The sequence below is a fragment of the Diuraphis noxia genome, unplaced genomic scaffold, assembly GCF_037042655.1.
Source record: "Diuraphis noxia isolate RWA-SAM2 unplaced genomic scaffold, SU_Dnox_SAM2 contig0002, whole genome shotgun sequence".
NCBI classification, from domain to species: domain Eukaryota; kingdom Metazoa; phylum Arthropoda; class Insecta; order Hemiptera; family Aphididae; genus Diuraphis; species Diuraphis noxia.
Genome location: NW_028301712.1, coordinates 74885660 through 74902228, shown reverse-complemented (window position 1 = coordinate 74902228; position 16569 = coordinate 74885660). Strand labels below are relative to the sequence as shown.

Genomic DNA, 16569 nt, shown 5'->3' with positions numbered 1-16569 from the left:
GTTTTTGAAATTCAATATTTTTTTAGTTAAATTAATTTGAAGGCAATAACTTTTTTAAAAATAATGATTTTTGATAATTTGTTGACATGAGCATATTTCTAAATATTATTTACTTATCATATAATATCAACAATTTTTATTATACGATTTTTTTGGTCAGGTCTTTCCGTTACACCCTGTATATATAATGATAATTTACTGAATACCGTTTAAGTGCTTAAAATAATATGTATCGTTGTGTACACGACATGTTATGGTAGAACACTATCGTAAGGTGTCTGTTGCACGACCACGATAGTTTAAAATATAAAAATATAGGTACATACCTACTCTATACGGCATTCTGGCATTTTACAATTTTACTCATGATTATGTAAAATATTCGGTAACATTCAGAGCTAGCTAACTATGACAACAAGTCTGAAAAATCACGTTTGATCGATGAGAAATATAGCGTTAGATATTATTATCAAATATTAGTATTACGTATTAGAGTTATGGTTCTTATCATTTTAAACTTTAAATAAATCCACTGCACATAAGAATATAGTATGTAAGTATAATATTTTTTTGACAATTATACGCATATTTCCTTATTTGTATTTCGCCAGCACAATCCTCCGCATCCATTCAACCACACTACACTATTCAAAAAATGAACAGTTTCGTGAAGTACGATCACGGGCCGTCAGCCAGCAAATTTTTCGAACACACCCGACGCACTGATGCCGATTTTCGAAGAAAGATTTACGACTTGAGTAAGTGTATAATAATGTACCCAACTAATACACGATGCTAATTTTTTCGAGAAAATTGTCCGCACCCTTTTAACAACGATACGCCACTGCCCGATGTCAGCAGGCGGCCATGATTTAATATACGAATTATAATGTATGTAGCTATACACGGCACGAAGAAAAATTTAGAATAATAATTGTACAAGTTTTTTCTTTAATTTAAAATTCGTCTACTTGTTTCATAAACACAAAAGTTCCGGAGAATGTTATTTCTTCATTATTGCTGCGGGTCGTGTGTCCCGAGGAGTATCGTCGAGAGTCAAAAAGTTTTTGCGCAGTTAACGTTCATACGAGCCAAGACGGAATAACTTTCACCTGCAATTTCCTCAAAACATTCCTTGGAGTCTTATTATTCTATATACTGCTGTATAGGAAATTTTAACACATTTTATATAAAAATACGATTAACGTATCCATGCTAATATGTTTATAATGATATAATAATGTATAATATTATGTTTCACATTCCGTATTGAACAGTCTCACCAATATTTTAATTAATTATGCAGTCATCGTAGATAATATAGAATATAATTTATAATATCATATTGTTTGAGTCAGAACGTTTATTATAATATTGATAATAGATCCACTGCATTGTGTGAGTTATTATATTTTCAGATTTTCAGAATATTGAATCCACTGCTAAGCTAGATAAGGATTAATACATTTCACTACACGAGTGAGATAACAAGTTTAGAGTGGATAATATTTGAATATTTCCTAACTGCACTTTTTTTATCCATGGTTGATAATCGTACCTACAAAACTTTACTTTAACTTAAAATAAATTAGTGAGTTTTGCATTATTATATTTGAACCTAAACCACACTTACATCAAATTTATTATGTTTCTGATATTGGTAACTACCTTTTTTAGATTCTGAGTAGAGCGACGAATGTATTGATTTTACCATGATGTGTGTGTGTTTTTTTTTTTGTGTCTGTCATCATGTTTGGGCAGTAAAAGTGCTTCGATTTTTGACTTCAGTACCTCGTTCGATCAGAAAATGAATCTAGTTGGTACTTTGGGGAGGGGAGGGGTCAAAAGTAAAAAATATTTTTCTAAATAATTGGGATAAACAAACTAAAAATTAAGGGAAAACGGGAAATTTTAAGCACAATCAGTTTTCGACAAAATCGATTTTGGTTTCGATGTAACTTTAAAACAAATGACCATAGATACATTAATTTTTCACCAAATGTTTATATAAGTATATTCTATCTACCATACAATTTTAAAAAATTTTCGACTTAAGTTGAACTATTCATAGGCATTCGAAATTTTCGATCATTATTAGTTTTTTTTAAATTAATATCGATAAAAATTTATTAATTGGGCAGAAAATCTTGAAAATTTAATACAAGGCTCTTAACATATTGTTACAATAGCAGTTGAAAAATAAAATAAATTTATAGTCACAATTTTTTTTTATAAGCATTCAAAGTTTGAATTTTGACAAAATACGTAAAAATCACAAAAATTCACAAATTATTTTAAGCTAGAAATTCATAAAAAATTTTCTTTTTGAAATCTAAGATTTTAAAATTCAATACAAGATTCCTTAAAAGTTTTTCAATCTTTATCACAAATAAAAAATCCACCGGAAATTCAAATTAAATTTTTATGAACATTTGAAATTTAATTTTTTACAACTTTTTCACTGGATTTCACATTTATTTTAGCGATTTTCTTATTTTGGTGTAACTCTAAAACAAATGACCGCAAACACTTGAAATTTTCACTGAATGTTTATATAGGCATTTTATACATTTGATATAATTTTCAAAAATATTTAGATATGTTTTATGCTGTTTACTGATATTTTAATTTTTCAAATTTTTCGGTTTTTTTTTCTATAAATATTGATACAAATTTATTTGTTAGGTAGAAAAGCTTGAAAATTTAATAGAAGGCTTCTAACACATTGTAACAAATAACAATAGCAGTTGATAAATATTAAAAATACATTTACACGATTTTTTTTTATAAGCATTTAAAGTTCAAATTTTGACTAAATACGTAAAAATTACGGCAATGTTCTAATTATCTTATATAGAAATTCATAAAAATTTTTCTTTTTAAATCTAAGATTGGAAAATTTTTAATAATCTATAATAATATATCCTAGACAGATAAACCGTTTTCACTCAGAATCGTTTTTCGTATACAATGATATAATATCATCGGATTCAAATTTAATTCCATCCATTACAGTAACCCACTTGTAACATACTATACAGCAGAGCGACATCCACTTTCCCGCTTTTTTTTTTATATTGATTAACCTAAAAGAACACCAACATTAAATTGTTTAAAAACTATTTGTTTTATATTTTTTTTAATTTAAAGTTTTTAAAAATGTATTGATATTAGTTTTGATGTGAATATTTTTAAATTTTAAAAATGATAATTCATTTAAATTTGTTTAATCAAACTATTTAAGTAATTTATTGCTGATTTTTTTTTTTTTTTTGCTAATACAAGAAAAAATATTTTAAAAAGTTCAACAAATAGTAATTATATTAAATATATACATTTCCGGAGTATATTTTCTTTTTTAAGAACGAATCATTTGTATTCATTCTTAGTAGGAAGAGGTACTGTTTTAGAGTATTACGTTCTGAAATAGTGATTCATATAGGCTATATTTATAATTTATAGGGATATAAGTTTAACTTTAAAACTTTTACTAACAACAAATTTTAACCAACTAGTGTTATAGTGTATGAAAAGAAAATATTTCTATATATGACTAGATTATAATTTTAATGTTTTCTTTTGAACATTTAAAAGTTATGATGTGTTTTTCAAACATACATTTTTAGGAATATCAATAACTAATTAATTATCTTTTATGCCTGTAGAGTAATTATTAACTAGGAAATCAGTTAAAACGGAGGATCATAGACTATCTCTATCCTTGGATTAATTTCGTTCATAATATCATAAGTTAAATAGGTAATTCTTTAGTTTAGTTAATTATAAATTTATAGTATTTTTTTCTATTCACATCATAGTAAAAGTATTAATTAAATGTTGTTAACAAATAGCATTCTATTTCACGTAAGTGATTTTACATAATATTTTAACAAAGATTTTTTTTTTTATTTATATTAAGCCTCGGCGTCAAAGGCCATTGGCGTTGGTTTACAATAGGTTACATATGTATACAATTATTTACATATTTACAGGTTATATACAATTTATAAGCTTGGACTTAATTATAAATGTTATCATATTACTTTAACAAAGTTTATACCTAATAGTAATTTATACTTAATTTGTATGTGTTTATACACAATTAAGAATAACACTAAATACTAACTGTACAGTAATAAACTATTTCTAAAAAGTTATGAGATAATAATGTAACAAAAATAATATGAATAAGATATATCAATGTATCATAGTTAATTATTTAATTATTTACAAGTTGGCTTTAAGTTCTAACAGTACATGATAGTTCTTAATATTCTAAAACTGTGCATTGGTACGTTCAATTCATGAGTATGAATGTTATTTTGAAACGCATTTACGGTAACTTACTCTTTAATGCTTGAGAGAGTTAATCACAGATTACTGCGCTTTGCTTGTTTTTTCCTATGAATTTCTTGTATCTTATGGTTATATACTATTGCCATTTGTAGCATTAATTTATCCAGATCCTTATATAACCGTGGAAAAACAAATCTCTGGTTCCTTTCTAAACTTTTGTCGGGTATAATTAATAACCCTGAGTTATTAGCAAAAATACATTTTAGGATCGCCGAATATCCAAATAAAAGATCTTAGGGATCCATTATTATGTTTTCTGTGCATATGTTTTTACTATGTTTACCTAGCTATTATAAACTACTACTATTACTACCTAGGTATATTTTTCCAATCGAATTTAGATTATCGATCTATAAATCAATCAACAATTAAACAAAATTCGATGGCCATTCACTTTGACTATTGTCTCATCCCATTTTACATAGTATTTTATATTATGTTTGTATGATGTATTACCTATTGATGTACTCATACTTAGTCTTAGATTATAAATCTTATACGGTTTTAAATATTTTATTTTTAAAAAAAAAAAGGTATTGTATGCTATGCGTAAAACAAAACCCTGTACATATATGGTGGGTTTAATCAATATAAACCAATAGAATAATACACGCGTATATATAGTCGCCTCATTTTGTAAAATAAAATTTATATCTAGGTAAATCAAACATTGATTGACATGATACAGTGAACCTTAGAATTGACCATCCCAATATTCTACATTCTAGTCTAAACACCAGATATTAATTCCAGGTTAACTATAAAGTATAATGTTATAAATCTTACATCAATATTATATTTTATTTAGCGAAAATCTTTGTCGTTTTAATTAAGTCTGAAACACTTTACTCGTATAATATAATAGTTCTCGGCTCGTGGCGGCTCTACGTTTATCTTCGTTGCGTTTGTAATATTTTAGTGCAGATTACCCAAATAATTTATACCAGTTTTAAATCCATTCCGATTGCCTCTAATTCTCCCTAGGCCATCCGTTCTTCTAAAATTGTTGTAAACGTTATCTTTTATGCTAATTTCTTATCTTACTTTATAACGTCCACCCATTTTATTCCCGCTCGTTATTTACTATCATTAAACGGTGTACTTTTACATTATTCTATATTCAGTTCCTATAGTTTTATATATTTTTCTTACCATTGTCCATTACAATCCATTCATCTTTTTACCTCCAACTAAAAACTATTTTGACTAACTTGTCATCAATCGAACTATTTACATTCATACTATATAGTTTATTATATACCAATATTATTAGATCATTGTATTTAATAAGCTGGAAGTTACCAATTTAAGATTAAAATAAGGTATGAAAGATTAATTTTAAAAATGACATAGATACTTCATATTATTTTCGATGATTTGTAAATAACTTAGCTACTTCACTTATATTAGATATTCTTTATGGAATTAATAGTTTTTTTTTTGACATTCTCGTATTGTGAATTATTGGTTATGTAGTAAACCGACGGAGTCGCTATACTATTCTTTTAATTACATTAACATATTATAATTACATTCACATTATCATACTATACTTCATCTGTCTTCCCAGACCTCGAGAATGACAGTTTTATCGATACAAAATTTAACCGTGTACCAATTATAAATAGGTGCGAAAACATAGCAATAAACTAGATTAGAATATTGCCGAATGTATGGGCGTCGTCTATATGAATTTCTGAGAATCCAAACGTTTGCAATAACAACCACATTGCGGTTCCTTTTGATTCACTTCCTACAATATCTACCGTGTACAAATTCTGCATAAATACAGGACTAAGTCCATTGCAGAATTAGAATTAGTTTGTGTCTTAACCAATATAGAACTTAGTATAGTTACATCTATGTTACGTTATAATTCATCGATCCAGGCATTTTGCCTTATATTATATTATTTACAGGATTTTCAAATTATCATGAATTAATCTTTTAGCACCAAAAATAATAATATTATTATAAACGTTTTTCAGAAAATTTTCAATTTTGTAAATATAATAATGAATTTGAAATAGATTTGTACAAAAAAATTTAAAATGCACACATAGGTACTGAGAAAATGATCATAAATAAGTAATAAAAGAACCCCCTAGTTTAATAAAAACGTGTAAACGTTTACCAACGTTACTGTCTTATATATAATTCCGGTTTTACGACTATTTCAGGTAGAAACCTATTCGGAATAGTAATAATATATTTTATATAGTTTGATTGCAATCATTAAAACACAATTGAGATCTTCGTGAGTGTTAAATAAAAAAAAGGATTTGTATCGTTATCAATGGAGTTTCACTATAATAATAAGTATAATAGGAGAGGCAACTCGAACGAGTTTACGTGCGCATAAATTGTAGGTATAAACTGAAGATGAATTTTATTGATAGAGAGCAGTATGTCAACTTTTGACAATTCTACAGATGAATCGATCGCCATAAAAAAATGTCGACCTAATAAACTTAATAAATAGTTCTTGTATAAAACATAATTATTAATTATTTTTTAGTTTAGATATATCGGTATATTATGATACATTTTGAAAGATAATCAGAATACTCTTCGTGGTGTCTTCTGGGTAATACTAACTGTAGATATTTCAAAAATATTATAAGATAACTTTTATAAATTATTATGAGAAGATCTGAGCATGTTATTTTTATTCGGGCCTAGTTCATAATCATAATTACCTACAAAAAAACTAAACCGAGTTTACAATCGTTCAAAATATTGATGTTATAATACATTTATATTACATGTTATATACTTATATTTACATTTATATCTAGATACTTAGAACTCATAAATGTTTGATAAACAAGAACTTTTTTTTTTACTTTCTAATATGATATTTGATTAATTATTAAATACGATATATAATATTTTATAACCATCATTATACAATATAGGTACTTACATATTACTATAAATCGATAAGTAAACAAAATTGAAAATATTATAAAAAATTTGTTCAATATACTAACTCACTAGTCACTAAGTACAAATATATATATATATGACACTTTTTTTTTTAGTTACTTGAGTCTTGTTGTTAATTAATTTAATTGATATTTAATTTAAAATTTAAATTTAATGAATTTATTTCACTTAAACAATTTAGTAGAAAATATTGTGTTTTATTCAAACAAAATTAATTTTATATTTATTGCTCAGACATGTTCTAATTTATTATATAATCAATTTCTAAATTGAGAATCATTAAGTTCAATACTAGAACTGTCGGATATATTTTTAATTTTTTAATTTTTAATGTATAATGGTAAATTCAATTAATATGTATTGTTATAAGATCTTTGATAAAAAAATAAATAAATAAATAAATAAAATAATAACTATGATAACATTCAATTCATTGTAACTATAATTTGTGGAAAAATAAAATCTTGTTTTCTTGTTATAATATTAGGAGCTTATAATATTCAATATTTAAACAACTGAACACTATAAGCACAATTTTCGACTTATAAAAGTATGAATAAATAATGAATAGAAAATGTAAATTAAATAATCACAAAAGGTATACACGAATGAGTTTTCAACAAAAAATAAAAAATAATTTTATTATTTTGACAAATCGGTAGTGTATGCTCTATCTAAATTTAATTTCCGGTCGACCAGTTTTAAATACGTCATGTGAAAAGATCGATACCAAGAATTATATTAAAATTCAACAGTTTTATTTTCAGAGAAGAAAAAACATCATCAGACATTACTGTAAAACTAATAACTTCATCGTTTGGCTTAAATTCTAAAAATGTCTTATACACATGAGTCATTCATGTTGTACGTATAACATAATATTAAGTAAAATATGCATGATAACCATGTATGTAGTATGTATTTATACACCTATACACATAATAATAGTATGTTATTATTATTATTGTCATGTATTGTATATACAATGTACTAGGTTTGTTTTTAGTTTAACATATTATACATCAACGTAAGTAGAGCGTTTGACATAATAATATGTGTATAAAATAGTATCTCTATCTTTAGATATATTATTAAAACGTTCGGTGATTTCTTATGACAGTTATATCTAAAGTTCTACTGGACCGATTTTCATGATTCATTTTTTAACGCATGTAATCGGTATGTAGACGATTTGTCAAAAGAGAAAAATTTCAAAAAATGAATTATTAATATAAGTTATTGGAAGTATAAAGTTTGCCATATTGTAAATAGTTTTTTTGCTGTATTTTTTTTCATTATATATTTAATTAAGAGTTGTTAACTCGGTGATATAGTGGCTACATTCACATATTATATAACAAAGTAAATTATATTTTCTATTTTAATTTGATAAATGTATTATTATTCATTAGAATTTATGTTTTCAATTTTAGAGCAAGATTGTTATTAGTACGAGTAAGTATAATTATTGTATTATGTGAGAATACTGAAAATTTTATTAATAAGTGGGTTAATACTTTTGTTTTACCCCCCCCCCCCCCATAATTAAAATTAGTTTCCACCTCTGATTAGCTGTTTGTTTTGGAAACGGTTGGTTTAGAACACGTAATGTGTGTGTGGAAAGGATTTGTTGCTAAGAACCCGGGAGGTCACCTATCCAGGTGTTAGCAGCACCGGCCGGTACGTACACTGAGAGCGTTACCACAGTTGAGCGTACGACCTGGTGCCTCCAAGTCACATATTTATTTATCAGTGGCGTATTTAGGATTTTGTCAAGGGAGGAATTTATGTAAGCAAACATTTAATTTCCCTAAGGTGAGGGGGTAGTTCACTTACTATCGAAATCACAATATTATAAATTAGTAACAAATAAGGGACTACGGGAGGATCTATCAACCATATTCTCCGTAAATACTAAATACACTACTGTTATTTAATATTATATATTATATACATATAATTATTCAAAAATCTTATTTTTTTTAAGACGGGTAATACAGCTTATATTTTAATCGTTATAATCGTTATGTATCTATATTATGTATGAAAATTCAAAATATACTACTAGCATAATCACAGAAGGATACGAATTTAACATACATTTTGAGAAATATAAGAGGTAGGGTTTTTAACGAGCCTGAAGTGCGCGGGTTCAGCTATTTTTCTTAAAACATATATATTATTATACAACATAATATGATATTTTACGAATATCTGGAGAAGACATACAAGGATAAATTACATTTCATAATTATAATAAACTACATACAATAGTAATATTTTGTATTAAATAAACTAAACAAATAATCTCTCTTAAACGCAAAATAATATTTCATGCTTGTTATTCCTCTATTATTATGTGTGAAATTCATTAAATTACCTAACAATAGTAATATATTTTTTTAATATTATCATTCATTGTTTTAAGATTTAATATTTTATTTCTTTGATAAATCATTACTACTAATATTTATTGTTGTGCGTCTACAACAAACCAACTCTAAATCTAGGTATACATTGATATTTTACAGACCAAATATCTCTAAATACAATAATATTATAATACTTTTAATATAATATTTTTGTTTCATTATGATCATAGAAAATGCAAAATAAGTGTAATAAATCAGGTGAAAAAATAAACAATATTAGTCACGCAGTAGAGGGAGTGTCCAGTAAAACTAGTAACTATCTACTTAAAAGAGACAAACTCAAAGTTTCATTTTGATTTTTTTTTTTAAATATAGAAAATATAACGTCGATAGATATTTAAGACGATTAGGAGGATTTTTCAAGTAGTTTTCTAAACGTTTTAAGTGCTTGCGTTATTTGTATTACAATGTCTACAATTACTGTGACTGGACTGCTGAAGCAGAACAATCATTTTAAAACTAAAACTAATATAGAACTACAAAAGAAACTCGTGTGGACAAGAATGTTTAGTGTAGTTTTACTATATTATGTACACACAATAACAGGGTTTGTCTGATTACGAACGTGTTTGTGAAATTTTTCATTATAATCGTATGCGACATTATAGATAACAATTATTAAACGTTAAGGTCTTGGAGTAGTGATTGAATATCAAAGAATACTTAGAATATTAATATCTATAGATTGGTATAATTCTTTGTTAAATGTATTGTTATACATTAAAAGTTGGATAATATGGCCCATAGGCCAACGAATGACAAATAAATAGCTTATAAATTTGAATTTTACTTTCTATAGGGAGTCACCTTTGTTTATCCATTCTGAAATTAAAATATACTCTCCATAGTTGTTTTAAGTATCCAAGATTACTCTCTTAGCAAGAGTTTAATGCATTTTATCAAGTTCTTAATTGATATTTGTTGGTTATTTAATATAATATAGAGGAAAGAGAGTAAAACAAAAGTAACTTAATTAAGAATATTTATTATCGATGATTTTATTCTCCGTTAATTTTAATATTCTTGTAGATTTTGAAGATTTTCTGAGGTAAATTTCATACCAGTAGGCATTAAAAACAGTTATCTACACTGTATTGTCAGAAAAAGTGGCTAAAAAGCTAGTAGTGCTAGAGTGAGAAAATCCAGCAGTATAATATGTTGAATATAATGTATAATAAAGGATTACGTAAATTGTTAATAATATATATATATATATATATATATAGGATTTCAGAGAGTGTCATATTATAATATGTTGTGTAGGGTCTACTGAAAGAGTATAAGCAGTTAAGACATGAGGAGAATACCACTATTAATTATGTTTGAATCTATTTTTAAGATCTGATGAGAATATATTTACCTTTAAAAGGTCCAAAATGGCTAGAAATTGTGTGGTTGACGTAGGTGAGATGTTTCTCTCCGAGAAATTATTTTCATAATTATAATAACCTTTTCTTAAATAGTTAAGTATTTATCTGAGTTGTATTTTAGGATTTTTTTTACTCCCCAGACTCCTCACTAATTGTACTTGTTTCTTTAATAATATGTACATAATATGGACATTTAAAATTATATTTGAAAAATAATCTGCGAATTTTTTTTATAATGACTAAAAAATCTTTTTTTTAAATACACAAATTTTATTTTATTTATTGATATTATCGTATTATAGTAGCCAATATGTAATTTATATGCAAATAGTAAAAATTATTGTACAAATGTATATTATAGCTGTATGATTATATATAAACAATTATACATGAAACATACCATAGTTATAAATTAACACGAATAATAAATATTAAAAATTGTGAAAAAAATATTAATTAAACAAGCTTAGTTTTTATCATTTTTAGAAATCGCAATGTACAAGACGACGTATAAGAAATCATTTTATTGGCCGGAACACATACCCAAATCCAATGTCCATCAGTAAGTATTAAAATTGTAAATGTTTATTAATAATATTATGTCCCACAAATACTTTATTTTTATTTTCAATGCAGACTGCATAGACTCACTTCACACAATATTATTACTTATTAGGATATATTTTTTAATTATACATAATACACGTATCATGAATCTATATTAACTTCAAATCAAAAAGTGTAGACGTTTTGTAAACAAAAGCCAATTCATATGCATTTGTTTGACTTTTATATGGTGAGTTCTAAGGGATAGGCAATAGAACTTACCTACTATATATCCAAATCCGCATATAAGACCGAAATAGCATATCTATCACATGTGTGTCTTTTGTATTATATTAAGAGGATGTCGACTCATATGTGTTGTGTTCGTCTTACTCACGCAGATTTTCGTTCAATTGTTTCAATTGTGAATTAGTGTACTGTTAGATTTGATATTAGAGTAAATTGACTCATTATCAAACTTTTAGGCAAGAAAATTATCTGTATTCTCTCGTTGGCTTTTTACAATATTTTAAATTTTAATTGAGTTATGAGTATGTAAAGTATAAATATTTTAAAATGCGCATAACTCATTTAAAAATTAAAATATCGTAAAAAACCAACAAAAGATAGTTAATTAATGTTATTATCTAAAAGTTTGATGATGGGTCAATTCACTCTAATACCAAATCTAACAGCGCACTATTGGAACTAGCCAACGAAAACTTTTTATGAAGTACGTGCGTAAGACGGAGACAACACATTCGGAGGCGACGTCTTTTTAATGGTTTATTGACATTTTTCATTTTTCAGTTTCATGTTTACAATTAAAATTTAAAAAATATGTTTTTATTAAAGAGTTGAACCTGAGTTTACCATGATACCAAAGCTAAATGAAGATCAGTACAAACAGCTGTACACGCCTAGAATTTTAAAACACAGAAATCTGAGTGAAAATAAAAGGATTGTACCTCCTTTGGAGTACTCGAATAGTGCACCACCAAAAGTATGTACCTATCTAACTGTTACATTACCATTGAGTGTTAATAAAACAAATAATATTTTCAATTTAATTATAATTTAAATTCTTTTTCGTCTTCTATAAACACATTTTTATGATGTTTCAAAGATTACGATTAAAAACAATTCATATTCGTGTATCTAATTTTCAAACATTATATTATTTATTATACAGTTATACATATATATTCATGAATCATGGCCTAGATTGATATAGTATTAATTAAATTATTAAGCTGCTTAGGTATTTTTGTTAGTGTCAATATTTTGACGCACGCTGAGTTTTATTAAATTACATCGCGTCGGGAACGGAAAAGTTTTGATTTCATAAAGTGGTTTATTAAAACTTTTACACTGAATCTCACTGAAAGGTATTATTTAACAACGTATGAAACAAATACTATTGTTTTCGTACAATAATATTAAATTTTAAAATCTATATTATATACAAATTTTAAATTATATAACACGTGGTAACATAAAAATCGTTTTTTATAATCCATAAGTATTACAAGTTGTGATGAACAGAATTGAGTGATTCAGAATAGATATTCAAAAAATGTTTATCCACTACTTCGTTCATCTAAGCTTGAAATAAACATAAATAATAACTAAAAAATTAAGTGTCTAAAATTTTATTTATTTAAATCGAAATATTTTGGATAATATTTGCTGTAGAAAATGTATTTAAAAAATGTCATTCAAAAATACAAAAAAAAGACCTAAGAATTAGGTATAATAATAAAGAAGCTAAACGTATGATTTTTTTATCTCAAGAAGTTGTTTTGTTAAAACTAAAAAATATATGTAAACATATTATTTTCCAAGACGTAAGAGCTTTCTGAAAATAAAAAGTGTCTCAAATTAAATAGATAACCCCTGGTATATGATAAACTAAGTGTATATCTAAGTTTAGAAACGCTATAAATTATTCAAATGTTGAATTTATTTCAAAAAGCATTTTGCAGGGTATAATAATGGAGGGTCGGAAATTTCTGAATTCCTCTATTTTAAATACGCTTTTTAGGGAATTTTGGTTCATATGTTTTCGTTTTACTCTACCAAACAATGGACCGACTGAAATGACATGGACTTTGAACGGTTCGACAAACATGAACGTTTCTACGGTCCGATTTAGGCGAAATACAAAGGTTTCTAACCTAACCTACACGGGTAATAATTCAAAAGCTAGCTCTTAAGTAAAAAATACTGCAAAGGTTTAATCTATATATTATTATATTCCAAAGAAAAATTTTAATTTTATTAATGTATAATTGATTAATATTATGCAGACTTAGTTCTGAATACTTAAAATAACTATAATTTTGAACTTAAATATAATATGGGTGAGATACAATCGAAAAAAATAAGAAGCGACACGTGTTGATTGTTTTTTTTTTTTTTATTCGCCGTTCATTGTTTCATGTACATGCATAATTCATAAAAATATGAATAAACATAGTATCATTATATATTATTTAGAATCTGCGTTAGAACTTTACAAGCAATAAACAAATGCATAATTTTAAATTTAAATCAGTACATAATAACCTAAATTATTTTAGATCTCCAATAATTTAGGTAGGTACTATTTATGAATGATTCACCATGGATTTATTGTATGTGAATACATGTTAATTAATCTTTTATGTATTATTTTATTCATATTATAGTTTTCTTAAAATTTGTAAATTTTAAATGATCATTATTAAGTATTATGACGTTATTTTTTGAAATATATATTAATTTATAACTATTAACTCCTATTTCTATTGATATCCGATATATATATTATATATATATATATTGATATGTAAATAGGAGCTAACAGTGTATTAAAATTGGCACCGCACTAGTTGAATTTAAAATATTATTAGTATACTCATAGAAATAAATCACAATATTATGGTGTTTAACTCAAATGAATTGAACTTTACTTACATTTAAAAAAATAATTTTACTCAAAAATATTTGTATATAATGAAAAAATGATATGCTATTATATTATTATTTAATTTTAATCGTAAGTGTAAAATTTGATTAGTGGAGTTTAAAACTAGCAAAAAAAAAAAAAAAAAAAATGGTTAGTTTATAAAATAAGTGCTAAATAATCAAGAAAGATCAAGAAAAATATTATTTTGAAACTCTTATAGCTAAGTAAAATTAAATTTAAAAAAAGATGATTAATAACAGTTTCATTCATATCATATTATATATTTAATATATTATTATTTTATTAGTATTTATCCAATTTTAAGTTGGTTTTAAAAACTAATTTTAATTTAGATTTAAACCCATTAAATGTTATTAAAAAAAACATAACTTATTATTGTAATTAATATTAAAGTTATTAACGTGAGGTATGAAATATTACTTAATTTAAAAAATTAACTTTTTTAAATATAAAATGTGGTATATATAACAAATATAGATATAATTAAATATTATATCAAAAAAAAAAATAAATATTCTTTATTAAATTCCAGTCTACCACCACTGATTTTATTCAAAAAATAGTCATCTGCAGATAATTTTTTTCTCAGAATAATAATTTCGATATTTTCCCCTCTGGCCATAATTATTTTATATTCTGATTTAAAAATTACGTACAATAAATAGGAGTAAATAATAAATTGTCTCAAATTAAATTGAACTGAATAATTAGTAACGGCCAATAAAATTGGATTTACAAAATCGTGTAGTTATTGGTAGTTCTGACACTAGTGCTAAAAAATTATGTGTATTATTCACTCCAAAACAAAATTTAATCAACAATCATAAACTACAGTGTCAAGATGAGGATTTAAATTATTCCGATACACACGCAAGATCTTTGTACCAAGAGAGCTATATAAATTGGACGCCAAGTCAAGCGCATAAAAAAGGTTCAACTTAAGTTATATACATTTTTTCTTCGTACCTTATATATATGTATACATAAATATTGATTGGTTATATTTTTTCGCTTATTCACTAGAGGAAACACCAGAAGAGTGGGTTCAGAAATGGAGGAACGAGTGTCACAATGTTCGAGATGCTGACGATTTAGTGCAGGATTTATCGAATCGAATTATCAAATCGCAAAGGATGATATTAAATAGGAAAAAGATTGGCTATGCTTAGTGAGCGGTTTTGTTAACATTTTGATACTATTTTTTTTAGATTTAAATTTATGAAAATAAGAATTCAATGATTTTGATTTAGTCACACAATTTTATATTAAATTATATAAATTCATCAACAAAGTACAATTTTGACCACTAGGTACTTATAATTTTATAATTTTAAAATGGTTTTCAAAAATTGTAAAAGAAAAATACAATTTTTTTATAAAATGTTGTAATGGTTTTCAGCAGATTTAAATTGTTTTTAACTTAGAGAATATTAAAATTATTATTTTTTTTTTCAAAAAGTTTTGCAACTTATAAATCTTTATTTGAATATTACTTTGGTATATCATAATATTTTTATTAAATAATTATAAAGTTTTAATTTTTAAATACAATTATGATTTTTTTCTCAGTATAATATAAATATATTAATAATGAATAATGAGAACACGCCTTTTATGAAATTAAAAATGTTTAGAGTCCAATTTTAAACGTATAATGAAATCTCTTAAAATAATATATGAATAATATACATAAGACTTGTTACAAGTCACAATGTTTGTCCGGAATGAATTCCGAAACTAGTAAACCAATCTTGTATTATAAATATTTATATGTCTATAAATTCTATATTATAATAATTAATTAATTTTCCTTAAATCATAAAATTGTAATTTTTTTTAAGTATAAATTAATTTCTATGAATATTGATTGCACCAAACTCAGATCAAAAATATGACAAAAGTAAAAAAAAAACTAAAATATTTGTATGTGTAGCTACAATCAAAT

General features: G+C 25.1%; 1 protein-coding gene across 1 annotated transcript; it reads left to right on the top strand.

Annotated features, from left to right (window-relative positions):
* Positions 1–384: 384 nt before the first annotated feature.
* Positions 385–16019, top strand: LOC107162740 (uncharacterized). The gene is made up of 6 exons (XM_089220322.1): positions 385–553; positions 612–758; positions 11594–11669; positions 12509–12656; positions 15459–15555; positions 15648–16019. The coding sequence occupies exons 2-6, from the start codon at positions 656–658 to the stop codon at positions 15791–15793; spliced, it is 570 nt and encodes a 189-aa protein (XP_089076448.1). The 5' UTR covers positions 385–553; positions 612–655; the 3' UTR covers positions 15794–16019.
* The last annotated feature ends 550 nt before the right edge of the window (positions 16020–16569 follow it).